Source organism: Chroicocephalus ridibundus, chromosome 11 (genome assembly GCF_963924245.1).
Source record: "Chroicocephalus ridibundus chromosome 11, bChrRid1.1, whole genome shotgun sequence".
In the NCBI taxonomy this organism is placed as follows: domain Eukaryota; kingdom Metazoa; phylum Chordata; class Aves; order Charadriiformes; family Laridae; genus Chroicocephalus; species Chroicocephalus ridibundus.
In genome coordinates this window covers 18,921,680-18,941,331 of record NC_086294.1, presented here as the reverse complement: position 1 = coordinate 18,941,331, position 19,652 = coordinate 18,921,680, and the positions used below count along the sequence as shown (strand labels likewise).

Genomic DNA, 19,652 nt, shown 5'->3' with positions numbered 1-19,652 from the left:
TGAATATGTGTGAAAGGAGGGGCTTTCTGGCTAAGGGACTCCTTGCAGGGGAACAGCTGTTACAACGGCAAAACCTTACCCGACGCCAGGCAAACACACTCACTCCCATCTCTCGGTGGCTTTGTGCATCCAGGTCTGGCAAGAGGTTCCCCCCCCTCTCTTCCTCTCTCTGCAAAAAGTGAGCAAACGAGCACAGAGAAACTTACAGAAGAAGGGATCTCGCTTGTGAAACATTTCAGAAGATCCAGGAATGGCCTGGATCAGCAATATCTCCTGGTTTAATCACTTTGCTCTACATGAAGAACATTTCAGGAGGTACTTAAACAGCACTGAGGATTACTTAGCTTTCCTGTGCGGGCCCAGACGGAGCCATCTGTTCTTGCCCATGGCTTTGGTGTACACCCTAATCTTCGTTGTTGGGGTGGTAGGTAACTTCTTAGTTTGCCTGGTAATCCTCAAGCACCGGAACATGAAAACCCCGACCAATTACTATCTCTTCAGCCTCGCCATCTCAGACCTGCTCGTGCTGCTTTTCGGGATGCCACTGGAAGTCTACGAGATGTGGAGCAACTACCCCTTCTTGTTTGGGCCCGTCGGCTGCTATTTCAAGACGGCGCTCTTTGAGACGGTGTGTTTTGCCTCCATCCTCAGCGTGACCACAGTCAGCGTGGAGAGATACATTGCCATCCTCCATCCTTTCCGCGCCAAGCTGGAGAGCACTCGCAAGCGTGCCCTGAGGACCATCGTGGTGCTCTGGGTCCTCTCTGTCCTCTTCGCCCTCCCCAACACAGGCACCCACGGCATCATGCTGCAGTATTTCCCCAATGGCACGCTGGTCCCCGGCTCTGCTACCTGCACTGTAGTCGTGCCCATGTGGATCTACAACTGTATTGTCCAGATTACCTCCTTCCTCTTCTATGTGCTGCCTATGGGGGTAATAAGTGTGCTGTACTATCTGATGGGGCTAAGAGTAAGTCTTACTCCAACTGTTCTCTGTGTTTCCTTAGCTCGTTCTTGCGTGTTTGTGTCTGTACGTGTCTTTTAAGTGATTTCACCTCATCTGTTTTCCCCCCAAAAAACCAAAAGTATTTCAAACCCCTGAAAACAGTGGATCCAACTCCTTTTTTGGTGTAACCCCATTCTCAAATGAATATAGCTATGTTGGGGAATAATTTACCCCCATCTTTTTTTAAAAACTTGCCATCACTGCTGCTCACATTTGAATGTTGCTTAAACAGCCAAGTCTGTACATTGATTCCAGCCTCTCAGAGATCTGTGCCTTTGTAGTAGGGAGTAGAAGGAATTAGACCAAAAGGAAAAAGTGAAAAGAATAAAAAGGAGCAGGCTAGTGATTGAATCTGGTGTATTATTTGTTTTCCCTCTTCTTGTGACTGTGGAATTTCCATGGCATTACTTTATTTTTCTCCTTCCTTGGAGATGATGATAATATTCAGTTGTGAAAACTCACAAAGCTGTCATAAACTGAAATTCTATCTTATTGCTGCAGCTAGCAAATTCAGCAATCATTTCTTTATATAACTATGGCATAGTTTCAGCATCGATTAAGGCTCCCTTAGAGTGCATATTCATTCTCTCTCCAGAAAGTGAGACTAGTTTTACCAAGTATTCATCATGTAAATACGCAGATAAAACAATCATCAGAATCACAGTATTATAAAGCTATGTAGCACAACACTGAAATGCTCTGCTACTCAGAGAGAATCAATGACTGTTCTTCTCATACGTTACATATATATATATTTGGAAAATATAAATCCTATCTCTTTGCACTGAATATAAAGTTTAAAAAGCTGTGTCTAATCATATAGCAAGAGAGAGATGCAATATGCTAGTAGAGGTGAATGAACTTACTGAAAAATGTGCAAGAAATTCAACCAAATCTGTGCTGGTGTATATATCATTTTGGTTTGATGTCTGACATTTACTGTCACCTGAAACTATACAGAAACAATTTTTCCTTACCCAGGAAAAGGCACAAGAACTGCCAGAAATCCACAGCACAGAGCAGACCTTTGAAGCAATGAATGGGTTAAATTATCCCCACAACCCAGCGGCTGTTGTGGGGTCTTTACGTAGTTTCACCGAAAATTTTGCAAAATAAAACCCGGAGGGGGGAAAAAGTGCTGAAAATACAGCTGTTTAAAAAAGAAAGAGAAATCCCGAAACTAACGAAAAGAAGTCTTGAAGATTGCAATAGCTTCTGTTTGTGGGAGCAGATATTCCTAATCCCCGTCCCAGAAGAGAAGCCAGGTACCAGACCAGGGCTGCTTCCCCAGGACTTGTGGATACTCACAGATACGTTCAAGCTGTCTTTCCCGCGGGCTGCAGTGTTCATTGTTTCTGCATCTGCTTTTCTGTGTATCCAACTCAGACTTCCAAAATTGGAACACCAGCCGTCCTGGGTGGATCTGCATTGAGCTCTAAATTGCACTAGGCAAGCTAGATTCATTTTTTCAACAGAAATGATAGAAGAATTGAGTGTACGTATATAATTTTTCAAGAGAAGGCACTTTTTATATACTCACAGAGGATGGAATTTATGAAGCTTCAGCAACGCTCCAGAGTCTCTGGAGTGCCATGTACTGCTCGTAGACTGTAGTGGAAAAGCTCAGAGTTGATCCAAAGGCTGCACAACAGCTCAAATTCGGCAAACAGAGGCATAGACTTTCCACGTCCAGGCTTTGTGGAAAGGCATTTCCTCGCCAAAGTTTCTCCCTCGAGCTTTGCCAGTGTTCAGGAGAGCCCGGGGATGCCATACAGAAGGCAGCACATGTGACATGTTAAGCAGCTGTGAGAGGGTAGCAAACATAGGTCATACGGTAGCTGAGTTCATTTTTAATTTTATTCCTTGCAAAAAGGAAAAAATATATCGGTCTTTCTCACTGGGAAATTCATGGCCAACAGAGCCTTCAAGTTGATTACCTCATGGTCGATTACCTCATGATCTGCTTGGATATAATTTTAAGGCTTGATGGTTGAATACTACAATGTTACGGTCAATAGATAGTTCCAGCATTAGCATAAAGAAGAGAACACTGATGATTACACCGCAGCCTCATTAGATTTGATTGCGGAAGCTTCCTGCTGTCTCTTTCATGGGGTCTTCATCACAGGTGCCTTTAGGACCGCTCCCTAAATCAGGCAGGCTCTTCTTTAACCCCAGTTCAGCTGTTCATTCCTCCAAAAAGCTGAGGAGGAAGAGGAGAGGGAGAACATGGCTGCTTGCGGGAGCTCGTCCCTGCAGCGCTGATAGAGGTGGGGTGGCGTTGCTTGGGAAGAAGTCTGCATTGCAGCAGGGTTCAGCGCAAGGTCCCTGTGCATTTCCTTCAAACTGATCTCTAAAAGGACACAAGGATAGCTGCCTACCACCGGTTGTTTGAAAGGCAGATTCTGCTTAATTAGGATTTTTGTTAATGAATGGAGTGGAGACTCCAGAGACCTATTTATCCCACCTACTTCAGACATCTATGAGGGGATTTAGATGATCGGGTGGGATGAGGTTGACCTCGCCTAGGATGATTCTTCTGTTAAGAGTCCAATACTTCTCTTAGTGTCTCTTCCCCTCAGTAACACACTGGTGATTTTGGTTTCAACTATCTTTGAATCAGGACAACTTATTCTTGCCAACGTACAGCTGGTCCAGATTTTCTCATCAAAATCTCTTTTGCCCCCTAAGTGCCCAGTTGTTAAAACCAAAATTGTCTGTGGACAGTTGACTGCCCTTGGCTAATTTCTGCAGAGCCCAGCACGCTCTGGAAGGGTCTGTCCTCTTTCCATGAAGGCTGTCCTGCAAACCTTGCACCCACTAACAAATTTTCTTTTGCGATGGGAGTGAGCGAAGAGGACGCCCAGGCTGCAGTTCAGTAGCCAGGTGGCAACTGCTTCAGCCAAACCGCGCAAGTAGGTAGAATTGCATGCTTTAGCACAAGCAATGTGGTTTTTAAGTATCAATTTTTCCTTCAGCTGGAGAGAAAGTTTGATCACCGCTTGTGTCAGACAGGCCAAGGAGCTTACAGAAATGGTTCTCCTGCTTTTGCCGAGCGGCCTCACTAGGTTTGCCTGGAGATAGGTGAGGCCCTAATTTGGCTCTGCCTTTTGATTTCTAGTATGAAATGCTGTAGCTAATAAAGATGTGGGGCTTTTCAGCTTCTTACTCCAGACATTTTTAATTCTCTTGTAGTGAATAGGTAACATCCATCTCCAGGCAACCCTACAAAACCTCCTAATCCACAGTGATGTAAAAGTAACCGCTGCCTTGGTGAAGTTCTCCCTCTGTCAAACCATTGGCATGAACCCAAGTTACAACCTTTGCCATGGACTCATTTCTCTTTTTTTTTTTTCTTCTTCTTCCCCTTTGTCATAACTCATTGTTTTATTAAATTACAACTGCTGAGTTATGCTGCTGGTTACACCTCCATCTATTATCACTTGAGGCTAAAGAGGAGCCTTACAGCATCACCAAAATGGCAGGAGGAAGGTGAAAAATATAATGTGTCTCTAGTTTATCACAGCACCAGACCACTGTATTCTCTGAGGCTTTGGAATATGCCTGGAATAGATTACTGTTGAGACTGAAAACCACTGAAAGGAAACCAACGATTTTAATCAATCTGAGCAGAAATCTATTGCTAGATGTGTTAACATCTTTCTTAAGCAACGGTGGCTATGACTAAAACTTACAAAGGGAAGGCCGAATTGCACTGTAATTGAATAGAATTCGATTTACATGTGTTTCCCTTTTATGGGTTTTATGAATAAATAGAATGTTTTAAATAGAAGGTCTCATTCGATCATCCCTGTGGAAAAGTATCGCTAATCAAAAATCAGGAAGCAAAGTCACGGCATAAAAGGCAAAAGGAAATGGCACAACTAGCGGGTTTTCACAAGATTTTTACCAATCCAAATTGATTTCTACCTTTTCCCTCATTCCTGATATTCTTTCCCACGTAATTAAAAGTTTTTTTTCCAGTTTCAGTTGTAAAAAGCGTCACTCCAAATCTGTTGGCTAATCAGAAGTTCCCACTTCAGGAAGCTGGGTCCAATTATGCCCTCTCCATAGATGATTTCTTCTATAATCAAAGCAATTGTCCTGATTATCTAACCCTGGTTTTTTTCATCACCAAAGCACCAGTGCTCTCGCCATAAACATAGCGCGGAAGTATTTCAGGGAGGATCAGATTATTATTCTTTATGTCCATTATTTAGAAGTCCAGGAAAAACTGCTGGAGAAAACCCAAAAGCCTTGTTGTGATGGAGCAGGATGTGCCTGGATCCGTGCGTGTCATGCACACCGGCTGTCTGCAGTAGAACGTATATGGCTCTTGTTCATTAGATGGATTGAATATCAATTAGTCTAAACGCTCAGGGCACTAAATGAGCTGCCTGGGATTCTACAGGAATTTTTCCAGTGATTACAGCTGTGTTTCACTGAGGCCTCTCTGTGTATTTTTTGGATCATTGGTTTGTGCTTAATTGTGGGGAACACTTTTAGGAAAACAAACAAACAAACAAACAATATTTTGCTAGAAGAGAAAATAATGACTAGCAAAATACTGTTGAAATTGAACACAAACTGTGAACCAAATATTGACTTTTTGAGAAAGGACAAGAGGGGAACCGAGATACAAATTTGCCGTAAATATGCAGTCTCAGATGCATAAAATCTGCAGATCGTTTTGAACCTAAAGCTTCAATGTTTCCCTAGACTACATTTCAGACTAAAACCGAAATTTAAATGTAGATTTTTTCAGTGAGTCCTGAGTTGCCGCAAATTTTGCCGCCTTGAACTACAGCTATCAAAATATCAAGCCGGCTGTGTCTGGCGGGGATGTCGTCTCCTCTCTGAGCTCTCCGGTTTCTCTCCTTTTGCCAGTTGAGAGGAGACAAATCTTTGGAAGCGGAGGAAATGGCTGTGAATGTTCAGAGACCATCCAGGAAATCAGTCACCAAGATGCTGTGTAAGTAATGAGTCCTTCTGTGTTTTACCTACCACGGATAAGAGGGGGACGGGGTCCTGAAGGGCATCGAGAAAATTCATTGGATACAAGAGTTACGAGGCGAGTAGCTGTGATCAAAAGTAAAAGGCTGATTGGTGTTTCATCTGGACTTGAATAGCATGGGAGTGAGACATCATGGCTAACTACCAAACGACTCAGAAGGCAAATTTAACTCCCCAGCACGAGAGGAGGCTGAGCAAACCTACCTGGCAGACACTTTCATGACAACTTTCTAACATCCCTCACTCCAAACCTGGCTCTTGCAGCCCTCTAGGGAGGATCCCTCTTTTTCAGAGTGCAAATTGTCTACCTTGTACATTTTTAAAGAAGGACGTACCTCTGTTTTGCATCACACCGTGAACTCTGCTCATGAACAGGAAGGTCCTGCCAAGCCACATACATCACCTGCTGCTGCCTTAACCACCCAGACCTTCCCGAGAAAAAGCAGGACCTAGGCAGATTTGCACATTGTATGGCATTCGGGAGAATTTGTGCTCCAACCATTCTGAAAACACTCACATCACTTCCTAATTTAGGGCTGTCTTTTAAGGCAACGATCACCTTGCTACTGAGACGGTGTTTATGCGGGAAACATAAATCGCCTTCAACGTTTCCTGCAATGACGTTATTCTTTTAGGCAGCTTAAGTCACCTTCTGAACTCGGAAATTGTACTTTGAAGCCAGCCCCATTTTCTGTGCCCCGTGGCTGTGACCACAGCTCTGCACGGGACCAAAGTCCGGAACGGGTCTGCAAGAGGCCTCACCAGAGCCGCCACAGGCCGGTGTGCGTGTGGAGGCAAACTCTTCTTCTTTCACGCTGAGCAATGCACCCAGACAGACCCGTCATCAGCGGGTGGTTCCTGTGGCCTCATCCTGCTACCTGCCGTACAAACAGCGTGCAGAGGAAATCACCTCCCAGGCACAGCGGAGTCGGTGTGTCCCGGGTACCACAGAGGCGCCCGGACGTCTCACTGGCGGGTTCGGGTTCGTCATGGAGCTCTGCCCGTGCCACGGCACCACCTGGCAGTTCCCCGCTGTTTGACCGTCTCTGTGTGTGCATGCCTTGAGATATCAAACACAGCCACCAGTGGAAAGTTTGTTCTTTCAGCTGGTGGTGTTTTCCAGTGAGCGCTGCAGAAAGACAGAAAGGAGGGCAAAAGTTTTGAAACAGTGAATCAAATTTGTATATTTATATATATATCCAGCTTTCTGAACTCTCTCTGCTCTGTGCAGGCAAGTGAAGCATACCCTCCCGTAACAGACTTGTTTTTCCTCTCCCCTTTCTCCATGCTAGTTGTCCTTGTGATGGTTTTTGCTATCTGCTGGGCTCCATTCCATGTAGATCGACTCTTCTTCAGCTTTGTTGTGGAATGGACTGAGCCTCTGGCTAATATATTCAACTTAATTCATGTGGTGTCAGGTAAAGCTTTCTTTTTCCACTTGCACAGGGACTGGCAAAAAAAAGCGTTTGTGAGTGGTTTACTTGAAGTATGTAGTCGTTTATTTTGTAGGCGACATGAGACATGCGTGGACAAGCTTCTCAGGGTTTGGCAGGCAGTGGTGAGAATAGTGCCTTAAATAAAAACTGCATGCAAGTTATCTGCAGCTTTCAAGATCTGGGCATACTGTCCAATACAGTTTTCTGAATATTCACAAAGAACAGGGGAAAAAAAAAAAGGGGGGGGGGAGGGATATCATACATCATTACCAGCTACTATTCCTTCTTGGCAATGTTCAGAAATGAAGGCTGCTGCCTTTTGCCTGCTTTTAGCGAATACGCAGCAGCAGACATCATCAGGCTAACGGGAAACCTTACCAAATGGCAAGACAAAAGACCTACACGCTGCTTAGAACTGGGTGATACAATCAAATGTTTATAACCCTGCCAGCCATAAAATGAAGGCTTCTTCAAGGAGGAATCTTATTTTCAGTCTACCCTGGGAAAACCCCCAATGTGGCTGCTAGGCAGCTCAGACAGATCCGATCTCGTGCAATTGTCCTGGTGTGTTGTAAGAAATTAGCTCCCCTCGGCTGGAAGTTGTCCTCTGAGAGCTCTGACGGGGGCACCGGCTGTGCAAATGTGGCGGTGGGGACGAGGGCGGTGCTGGAGGCGGCGCAGCACAGCTCAGGAGAGAGCTGGTTCCTCAGCAGCTGGAGACGGTGTGCTCCGGTTAATGCTCTCTCTCCCGCTTTCCTTCCCCGTGTGCTGCAGTGCCCGAGCTCGCCTTGGCGAGACATCCCCCTGCCTGTGCCAGGAGGGCAGCGGGCAGAGCTCTGCTGCTGCCGCCTCCACCCTTGGCACCCAAGCTTGGTGGAGCAGTATAGGCAACGAAGAGATTTTCCTCTTCGGAGATTGTTTCACACACAAATGAGGTCTCTCTCTCTCTCCTTTCCCTCACCCTTGTTCTCCTAGGTGTTTTCTTCTATCTGAGCTCTGCCGTGAACCCCATCATTTACAATCTGTTGTCCCAGCGCTTCAGGATGGCTTTCCTCAGCGTGATTTCTCCTCGCTGCAAGCACTGGGCCCCTAAACATGCTCCTAACCAGGCTCCTGCCCAGCAGAGCATCTTCATGGTTGAGGACCACAATCTTGTGGACTCTGCTGAAGACACAAGTCTCCCTGGCACCCACAGGACATCTGTCAGCAGTTCTCAGCTCTCCACTGGTCTGTGACTTTCCATGTTGCGATCCGGGTGAGAGAGAAGTTAAAGAAAATGACTTTAAGAAAAGAGAAGAGACCCTCCTAAAAGACTGATTTCAGCAAGAAGAGCTCAGGGATGTGTCTTGTTGAATGAAAGCAGGAGGAGACTGTAATTAGCAGGTGGTTGAGAAGCATTGTATTATCCTCAAGCTAATAGGAGGGCTGGACATTTCAGCTTACTGGCTGCAAACTACGCCAGCAAGGAGCTGCTTTACAAAAATGAGACACGCTCCCAATGTTACCAGCACAGGACGGACACACAGCTTATCCAAGTCTTACCGAATGGCTTTTTGTGTATCAGCCTAAACATCAGTTTACTTAGTTTGAAATGGGGCAGCTCTACCCACTTTAGCTTTAGGCAAGCCAGTCGCATTTCTCTCCCCTACTATCTTCTCGAGGTGTAGCTTTTGTAAGACTCTCTTGGCAACATGAGCAAGTAGGCGTGAACAAGAGCAGCTCTGAGCTGGGCTGAAAAACATCAGACACCAGCAATAGCTATTTCTGGGCCAGAAGAACCAGGGAGCCAATAATTATGATAAGCAAACCTTTGCTTTCTGAGCTGGGTGAAGATTCGGGTGGGGGTTAGTAACTAATGCCTTGAATCACTTGGTCAAAAAAACTATCCTTTGGTGGGTTATTTTTAACAAGTCCCAATGTTACTACCATATCTCCCCATACTATGTCTGACAATATCCACACAGTGCTGACATGGCACGTGCATGCTGCAAATTCATCTACATCACCTGGGAAATAGCCATCGCTGGGAGCTGAGGATGTTCCTGGTGTGACTCCTTTGCCCAGAACGCGGCTGATGGGGGACATCTGCCCAGGAAACATGAAATGTCTGCAGTCTTTGCAGGCTTATCCTGTGCATCGGACAGCTTCATTTTTACCCATCTGCCTGAACTGAGCCTGACCATGTGCAAATGGACTGTGGTAGGTCCTTGCCGTGTCCCACGTCCTGCAGTTTGCAACAGCTTCTTATGATTGCTTGAACTTCAGATGCTTATGTGTTGTCTCTGCCAGGGAAGCCCTGTGGTCATACTTCAGCAGACTTCACACCTGCCCATACCAGGTGGATGGCAGAAGTCGGTGAACTACACGGGGTTAGTGAACACTAGGAAACAGGCCAGAAACCATTCACAACAGAACTGGGACAAACCTGAAGGGTCAGAAAGCTGATACAAAGGCAATAAAAGAGAGAGCTTTGCAGTGATTTTGCACCAACTGTATTCAGTTTTTACCACAAAGCACAATATAAGGTCTGCGAAACTCTCCCACATCCCAGTCGTGCAAACAGATCCTGAAGGAGTCGACGAGTTCCTGAGCTCCACCAGCTGCAAGGTCAGGACCCTACGGGGTTTTGTAAAGGGAGGACAGGGTGAATCCACTACGTGACCGAGAATTTTATAAACCTCTGTGTCCCAAAATTCAAAGCCTGCTTGCGTTTCAGAGAAATGCCTCCCTTGTGCATCATGACGCAGGGCTAGGTTTAGCCACCGCACTGGGCTCAGGCTTGGCACGCACTGCCTCAGAAAATCATCCGATGTGTGTCATCAAGGGGCTGGGACTTACTTACACAGTCAGAGTACACAGAGTTATCATAACGAATAAGAACAGTAGTTCCTGAAAGATGATACACTGTATGCATAAAGGCTTGTTCCAGCCTGGTCACTGGGGATCCAGATGACATGTCCCACCACAGGAGGAACGGGTTATACCCCCGGTAAAATGGGCTCTTACCTTGTTTGCCCCAGTCTTCTGTTTTGCCTCTCGCTGTGGGACTCCCCGGCGATGCAAGACCTGGGGTCTCATGGCAGCTGGTGAGCCACCTTTTCATGCTGCACAAGAGGAATTTTAGCCCATGTTTTCCGTCGCACCCATTTTACCAGCTGCAATCCTGAGAAACAAGCCACGGAGAGGAGAGCGTAACAGATACACACAGGGCCCTGGAGAAAAAAAGGCAATTCCTGCTCCCTGAAGACACAGCTGAAATACTTTGCCACCCCCAAGTGGACACTTAAGAGTTTTATCAGTGACATTTACAATTCTAACCTGTTTTGTATTATCGTTTTTCCCTCCACCAGACACTGAAGCGCGCTTTCCCTCTGGAGGTGCCGTGCCTGGCTGCCTGCCAGCTGCCCAGGTCCCCCTTCCCCGGCTTTGTGCTGGGCACCGAGCTCTGTGCTCCCACTAAGGGGCTGGGGACCACCTGGGCACAGGCTGTGTGGCATTGCCTCCTTCGACTGTGCCTCGTTTGTCCCTAACCAAGCCCAGGGCTTATCCTCCTTATCCCAGCTGTGTGCCACCCAAAGCCTGTCGTCTTCTCCGCTGTCCCAGACACCCAGTCAAAGCAGCGAGGAGAGAGTATAGTTTGACATACTCACACGTCCACCATATGATGGAGACATTCCTCTGCAAGATTCTGTGGCTCTTGGAATGCATCTTATGCATTTAGGACCAGGCAGCGTCTTGTGTTGGTGCGCAGAGAGCCAGCCACGAGTGACACCGCTCCCTTCTCCTCTCTTCCTTGGAGAATCGCAACCTCGGCTGCAAAGCTCGGGGTTGTTAAATGCATCTCTTGACCGGCAGATGAGCACACAGACCTGCAGTCAAGGTTGGGACGGGGAAGCTGTAGGGTGAAGATTTTGTGTGGTCTTAAAACGAAACGGCCAAATTTTTGTTCCTAGGGATGACAAAGGGTTTTGTGAGGAAGGGGAAGCGGTGGAGGGGAAAAGCGTGCATGAATGTGGAAAATTTAGAAGAGAAATAGTGAGAAGCAAATCCCCGGGAACTCACCGCCACTTCTGAACTAATTTTTTTTTTTTTTATCCTAAAAGCAGACGTTATCACATTTAATTTGGTACCAGTCAAAAGAAGTGACACTCATAACCAAAAATTCCCAAGCTTTTTTGACCAAACATCCAAAGCAAGGCTAAAAACATTTAATGTTGCATCAAGTCAAACCTTCTAAGAAAGTGTTACTGGGGGAGGCACATCAAAATTCTTCTAGATTCTGCTAAAAAGAAAATAAATGCAGTGAAAAAAGAGTGGCCTGGCTTGAGGTTGAGGGCTCCGAGTTAAGTTCCCTGTGACAGCACAGCTCAGCACCCCCTCGTTCCTGAGGGGGACCTCCAGAAAGCAATGTCCGCTGAAGGTTTTTCTTCCTAAAGTCGGAGCTTGAGTTACGTATCACTCTGCTCCGATATTTACCTGGCTGAATTTTGGAAGCTGGATCCAAACATGAAAATACTGGGAAGGTGGATAGAGATATCCTGAAAGCCGACGATAAGGCCTTTATTTATATGTTCAGCAGCTTTCACAGCCAAGCGCTGAAAAATGTTGGCAACTGGCTCAGAAAAACTCCTGTTGCAAGAAAACGGAGAACAACTCACTTTCCCTCGAAGTGCTCTAGTGTGATAAAAATATATTTATTTGAAATCAAGCGTGACCTCCTAGACAGAACTGTCTATTGATTTATTTCTCTGCTTCTGTTTCCCTCCGGGAAACATGCAACCGTGCGAGCAAGGAAGTGTGGAATGCAGGGGCAACGCTCCAGCACCGTGAACAAAACATGGACAGTCTGAAACATGTTGCAAGGAAGCACTTTGAAGAATTTCTTGCATTGCCAATGAGCGATACTCAGATCTAATGCCAAGGTCAGTACGGGAAATAACATCATGACAGCAAGTGGACAATTCTGTTAAGTTTATATGAAGAGTTTATTGGCGCTGCTGTGTTTTGGAGTGTTTAAACCATGGCTTATCAGTAAAACTAAATGTACGCTTCAGCTGTGGAGCTGGTTATATCTATCTGTGTGTAACATGAAAATAAATATACTGGAGTCCCTCTTCCTGTGCCTGGTCCATCCTCAGCAATCCTTGTGCTTCTGGTTTCTCCCTCTGATGTCACAGGAGTAGCAGAAGATGGAGATCCCCTGGATGTTCAGCCACCACCAAATGCAGGACATACTACAAATCACAGCAGTTTTTTAAAAAATGCAGATTATTTCAGCTGGTATAAATGCACAAAAATACAGCATCAGTGTGGTTTGTTGCATCCAGGTGCTCTGCGCAACTGCTTCTTCAGGAGAGGAAGTTAAAAACTGGGCAGAAGGGTTGTCATAGTCAGGAGAAGGCCTGGAAGCAAAAAGTGCCGCTTCCCAGGCTGCGTAACAGCCAGGTCTGCTCTCCCTCGCTCTGTCCCTGTGGTTGGTTGCCTCATTTTCTCTGCTATTCACAGTGATACCTGCTAGGTTTTTTCCCCACTGAGGTCTCCTGTTCTACAAACTAGCAAACCTATAGCAAATAGCTGAGCTGTAGCATTTCCATATCAAATGGATACTAAAGTAAGGAAAAATATGGTGATGGAAACAGAATAATAATCTGGACTTTTTCTTTCTATAATAAACTGAGGAGGAATGAGGGGAAAGGACCAGAAATCAACCAACCAGGAACTCTTACAAGGATTTAAAATCAGGTTTAGAATTCGGTCCAAGCTAATTCAATGATGGCAAATGTCCTTCAGAGGTGACTTGGAGGATACAAGAGTTTGAAAAGAAACTCTGCAGAGAATTGCCCAATTTAGGCCTTGCAGATTCCCCTGCCCAGGAGAAAAAAAAAAAAAAAAAAAAAAAAACAAAAAAAAAACAAAACAAAAAAAAAACAAAAACAAAAAAAACCAACCCCACCACTTCTGAGGTTGTTAGGGAAGATCACAAGCCATAAAGGCTCATGCACCAAAAGACAGTGACTTGTGCATGAGTCAGGACTGGCTTCCCCGACTTGAAAAAAGGAATTTGTCACGTGTAAAATTAGCATGGACCATAATGTAAGAACCTCACCTGGAGAGTCAGGGGTTGCTGATTTTCTTCCACATTTCTTTCCATTTCATATTTTGGCTGTTCAACAGCCTGTTTTGGTCATACCCCAGACACGGCTGAGCTCATTTGCCACCAAAAAGTGGAAGACACTGTTACTGTCTAGACTTCATGGAATCCTGAAAAATTGCAGCCGTTGTTGTTAAGGCAAATTATCTTAAATCCACTTAATTTTTAAAGAAGGATTAATTTTAGGAGTATGGGAGCTGCTGGAACAATTTGCTTCCCGCTGGGAGAGCTAATTCATGAATGAAATACTGAAGTTGTCATTGTAAAAGCTCAAACAACTTTTTTCTCATGCATCCTCAGGTTATACCACGTTGTGAAATGCAGTAAAGCTCCTTCCCAGAGGAACAGCGTTTTGTTCGCTGTTTTGGCTAGGAGGGGGTTTTCCAAAAGACCCTTTGACTCAGAGGTCTACAACACAAAGAGCTCCATCGGAGGAAATCTGGATTCCTTTTATAGTAAAAGGAGGAAAAAAAAAAATCTGTGCTAAAATCAATTTATCTGACCTGTTTCAGTTATCTACCTTAGGTGTTTTTACAGATAGTTTTTATGCGTATCTTCTAGAGTTGAAAAACAAAGCTAGGCGGGTAGGTACAGCTCACCTATGTTTGTCAGTCCCTTTCGATTTGTTTCATTTCTTTAGAACCCGAGAGACCCCCTTTAGAAATGACTCACAAAGAAAATCACGCTCCAAATGAGCAAAACAAACGGCTAACAACTAACTCACCACAAAACACTGGGAGAAGAGTGTCCCCTCAGGGGCTCACCTACCATTTTCTTCATTGATCTGGGTGCTGGTGTCTCTGGGACACATGGACCATGCTCTCAGAAGGTAGGGAAATTCAAACAAAGCTTGTAGCTTGTAGGGTTTGCAGCATCTGTTTGCAAGCTTGCAGTTGTCCTTCCCTTACTTCTACAGGAGCTGGTGAGGGCAGGAAAGGTATCTGTCCTGCCACAAAATGTGCTAAATAGCTGCCTAAACTCAATGGAAAGGTTCCAAAGAGAAGTTTTTTCAGGCTGCTGTTGACTGCAGTGCAGGTGGGTTGGGCAGCGCTGAGCAACTGCAGCAAAAAACTACAAGCATCACAGTTTTGGGAAATACAAGAACTCCCCAGCCTTTCCGTGAGGAAGGAAATAAAACACCAACACAGGAACTTGGAGGTATAGCTATTGTTTATTTAACCACATACAGACTGGAGTTTCTGTTAGTTGGCTTGGTGCTAGGGAAATACTACATGCAGAGGGGTTTTCTGAATATGAAAAATTCAAAAATTGGCTAATACCGCAAACCTCAGCTTCCCGCAAGCCCTGCATCACTGTTTCCTCCCAGCTCAAGTTACCTGCTCCTGCAGAAAAACAGACCACAGATATAGCAACACACATAAATTTACATTACAGTAGCAACGACAGGACCCTCCACTGGGACTTAGAGACACACAGCAAGGTAAGAGGAACCATTCCTCAGCTGCTTCGCAGTAACCATCTATCTCCATGCAAATCAGTTTGTGTTCCTGCATACAACAAAGATGAAGAGGCAGTTGACATCCGTCCAGTAGCGTCTAGTTTGCTTATGTATCTCAGCCCCAAGACGAGAGGCTGAGTCGCGTGGAGTGCTCTCTCTTTGCATATAACAAGGAATAGTCCCAAAGTTGGGGCTGACATAGCAACCTGCCAATTCCCAGTAAACCCACTACACTACTCCAAGAGGCAGCAGTGACTGCCATACACGATTCAGCCTTAGCACACTCCACTTTTCTTACAGTGCCTCTTGCACTGACAGCAAGGAGCGCTCGTATAAGCGTTAGCTTCAATCTGGTCACTTCAGGTCTCATTTCTTCCCCTATCTCCCCTCCCATGAGGAACAGGTATATTGAAGAATCATCTCTCCCCGCCATCCACCCCTGTTTTTCGCTGCTAAGAAATTCCACTGAGGATTGAGTCTTTTCCCTGCAACTTTATTTGCCAGCTGTAGGGTTTTCACACCATATTTGTATTCCAGTCCCGATTTCAATTACCTGGCTAACCTTTTCAATTTTCACAGAGAGTGAGAATCAGAAAACAGCAGGTCCTTTATTACAACTCACAGTGGTGGGGAATGTTTCACCCCCCTTCCCTCCCTTATGTTTGCAGGAAAGCTCTATCAAATTCAAACAAACTCATTGATCATAACTTGTCTATTTACTTATGCTTTGCTGACTGTTAAGTATTCTGGTCCTTTCTGCAGATGTGTTTTCCATCCTCCCTTTGTCTTGAATGGGCTATTTTTTATATAATTTCTAAAAGCCATGAAGAAACAATCTTAAGTCTTCACCCTGGTGCTTAACTCCAGTGAGAACTCTCACCAGGGTCAAAGACTGGGGAAGGTAAAAGCCTTGTGCTTCAAGCGGGGCTATTTGCTTGTCTTTGATAAGCAAGGCATGGTGGTAGGCTCAGAGCATTGGAGGGGTTCCCTCAGACCAGAAGGCAAGTCAGGCACAGGACACCACCCTGCTGATCCCAAAGCCACTGCTCTGCCACTAAACTGCACCGGCCACAATTGTCATCTGCGAAAGAAATCTTTTTCCTCTCCCGTTTTGCCTATCTCCGTTCTCCAAGTCATAACCCTCCTATCTCAGTGGCCAGTCCATCCCAAACAATGACACTCCTTCATTCCCTTGAGTTCTTGATGTAGCAATCTTTTCCATGCCTGTGCTCTGTCTGCCCCATCACTCAGCCATCCTAAAAATGGTTTATTTGATTGGAGGGGTGGGGGGGTGGGGTAGTGCAATGGATCTGTTTCTTAGCAACTCCTTCCCCTCTTTCTTAATCTTCTTTTGTTATTTCCAGCTCATTATCTTTGCCCATGTTCAACTCCAAATTAACTTAATTACAGACAGATTTCATATCTCTCTAAACCAGAAGGGGCACTTGTAAAACATCCTTCCAGTCAGTAATAAATGAGGGCCTTGGCCTATGCTAAGTAGGCTCTGGCAAAGGCAGCTCAGCTCTGTCTGTCCTGCTCCCTCCAGAGACCTCTCCCAATTGTTCATAGCTTCTGCTGTTCCTTTGAGCTGCTTTTTAAGTGAGGCATTTCATCTATCCATTTTGTAGCCTACCCAAGTTCATCACAATCCCTGAGCTCCGCATCTGTATAAACTTCCAGGTGAATGCTTCTCTTACGCAGATGCCAAGGGCACCGAGATCTTTCCACCATATTCAGATAGGTGGAGAATGTCTAGGTACAAAGTCTATGCCTATTGGAATCTGCCCTGGGTGCAAGTCTGAGCTAAACCCGAGTCATACTGAGTTTGAACATTAGATGTACTCAGTCCAGGATGCCCTCCTCTTGCTGGCACATTTAGTAGGCCAAAGACCTCTCTTGATTAATGCAGCTCTGGTTGCCCAAAAGTCACACACTGATGACAGCTCACTCCTTGAAAATCCCCACTGAAATAGAAATGCACTAACTGGACTAGATCCAGGGCAGCCCCTCATACCTCATCCTCATCCTCTCCTTAGATGGTGATAACAGGCTTCCTTTGGAAATAAGAAGCAGGGTCTCTCTCCAGCCATTGATGGGTTTCTCACCTTCTAGTAGGTAAGGTTGCACTGCTGTGACTCACCGTTCACAAAAGTTCTCCACTGGAAGAGGATATATCTTCATCCTTCTGCTGGAGGTCAAGTAACTGCTAGCCAGCCAGGCCACCTCTTCTGAAATCCATCAATTTTTGTCATTGTGTCAGCGATTCCTCACTCATAGAAGCAGGATGCTGCTCTGAAAAGAATAAGGAAAGATCTGTATTCACACAATGAGGAAACACTTGTGAGATAGCAGCAATGAACAGACTTGTGTTGAGGGTATATGAAATACTGGGAAGCTATCTAAAGACACACGGGAGGGAGAACTGAACTCCCACCAGTGACATAAAAGGCAAGGAGGGGTTTGTGGCAGAGGAATCAGAGAGCTGTGTTTCTACTGTCTGAAGAAGACACCTCTGGTCTCTGGGAAGGAAGGAAAGCCCAGTGATTCTTTATGCAGATGGTTCCTCCTCGTTTAGATGAGCACTTCTTTCCCACCTCTACGCTGCCCGGGAAAGTGAAACCACAGGTTACACTGGGATGTGTGTGTCCCCTCTTTCTACAAAGGCAGAGTTGCAATTCATGCACGTATACTTGGAGTTAACTAACTTGAACACTGGTAACAGTGCAGCTAGAGGACAAGTCTTCCTCAGGCTGCAGTGAGCGACCCATGCAGTTAATGGGAATGACACGAATACTGGGAGGAGACTATCACTGCATGAACTGCAGTCAGGTCCTTGTCCCTAGTCCTAGACTTTCTGAGGGACAGAGCCTCATTCAGAATGAAACTCTTTCTGCCCCCAAATCTTCATGCTCTTCCCTTTCTCTGTTACCCCTTGCTTGTGCGTCACTTTGCTGTGTCCCTCTCTGCTCTGTAGGGAGAGAGGTCATAGGTAGGATAATTCCTCCCTGCTTCACTAAGACATTTTCAGAATTACCTATCTCAGTGTAACCACGTCGAATCTATCAGCTCATCAGGAGACTGTTCCTAAGGTCTGCTTTTGCCTGTAGGCGGCCAAGGAGCAAATAGCTGCCCTGAAATCAGAACGTGTGGCCTCTAAAGACCATTTGTACACATCTTCCCCGGATTTACAGGCCAACGACACCACTCGGTGCCCACTGGAGGTCAGTCTTGTGCCACAAAAACCTGTGTGGGAAGTGAGGCAGTGGGGTGCCCTGTGATTTCCAGCAGCCTTGGACTCTGTTCCAGCTCCCTCAGTGTTGATTTATGATTTAGAGATTTTTTCACGTTCTAATTTCTTTTTCTCCTTGCCCAGAAGTATCCAGTGCTCTCTTGCTGGATAAGCTCAGCAAGGGAGATTCATGTGCTGTTCAATCAGTGCAGGATCACAGTGCCAATAGTGCAGGATCACAGAAAACCAGGATGCTCCTCAGGTCCAAGCAAACATGTGCAGTGGCACCACGTAGCTGGTGAGTCAGGCTTGCCCTGCTCATCCAAGCTGACCTGAAAAATACTCTTGTTTCAAGGCAATTCTTAGTCTTTTCGTTTTGATACACAGGGGAGTAGCATCATAATTGTATACAGATTTCAACCTGTGGATGAAAGATCAGGATATTGGTCGATGACCAACACAAGTACAAGTCTAGATATATCCAATTCAGAGCCATATCCCTTGCCAGTGTCAATAATTGAGATTTTCTACACTAAACCCTGTTCAAAGAGTCTCCTACTCCTTCTGTGAGACCCTCCAAGAAGGGCACAACAAATATTTGATGGGAAACAAAGTCCTTCAGCTAAACATTTTGATAAAACAGATTTTTTTCCCCACAAAAAAAATATCTACGCTTTTACAGAGGATCCCACAGGTGCCAACGCAAACTCAGCTCTGGCTCTACCAAGTGAAGTCAGCTCTTGGTAATTCACACAACTATATAAAAAATATGTATCAGTATGGCCTACATAGAAAAAGGAGACTGAAGTGCTCAGTTGTGATCTCCTCAGGTTACTATTCTACACGTCAGTCTGTGGCCCAGATACTCCTTATTACACCTTCATGTTGACTTAATTTTTCTCTCTAGATCAAGGATGGCAGAGCTGTCCTCTCCACTCAGGCCACATCTGAAGTGCAGGACACACATCATCCACACACATTCAGTGAAGCTCAAGACTGAAATGACAGCCAGTACTGTACAAGCCCTCTGTTGGCCCCGTCTACAAGAGGCCTCAAGCAGCACATATTTCTTCTGCTTTGCTGTAATAGACAAAGAGCCATTCCTTTCCTGCTGGTTTTCTAGCACAGCAATAGAAATATTGATCCCCACCATTTGGCTTCTTTCCTGTAAATGATCAGTTATCCTTTGGTGTTAAAGAAACTGCAATTATGCATTCTAAACAACAAGAGAATACCAAGGGTCAAGGTACCTTCTGATCTCTTACCTCTTATTCCCATTAGTATTCCTGTCTGCATGGCCTTGTGCACGCCACATCTTTCCAGCAAGAGAAAGGCAGTCTCCATCTCTCTGTCCCTCT

The 19,652-nt window shown here is 45.5% G+C and overlaps 1 protein-coding gene across 1 annotated transcript; it reads left to right on the top strand.

Annotated features, from left to right (window-relative positions):
* The first annotated feature begins 250 nt into the window (after nt 1-250).
* On the top strand, nt 251-8,690 carry NMUR2 (neuromedin U receptor 2). Its single transcript, XM_063349570.1, has 4 exons — nt 251-970; nt 5,894-5,978; nt 7,312-7,437; nt 8,431-8,690. Exons 1-4 carry the CDS (start codon nt 251-253, stop codon nt 8,688-8,690), a joined length of 1,191 nt encoding a protein of 396 aa, XP_063205640.1.
* Nucleotides 8,691-19,652: the final 10,962 nt, after the last annotated feature.

Coding starts and splice junctions, on each gene's coding strand:
- NMUR2 (XM_063349570.1), top strand. CDS start 251: ATGGCCTGGATCAGCAATATCTCCTGGTTTAATCACTTTGCTCTACAT. Junction 971..5,893: donor ACTATCTGATGGGGCTAAGA/GTAAGTCTTACT, acceptor TCCTTTTGCCAG/TTGAGAGGAGACAAATCTTT. Junction 5,979..7,311: donor ATCAGTCACCAAGATGCTGT/GTAAGTAATGAG, acceptor TCTCCATGCTAG/TTGTCCTTGTGATGGTTTTT.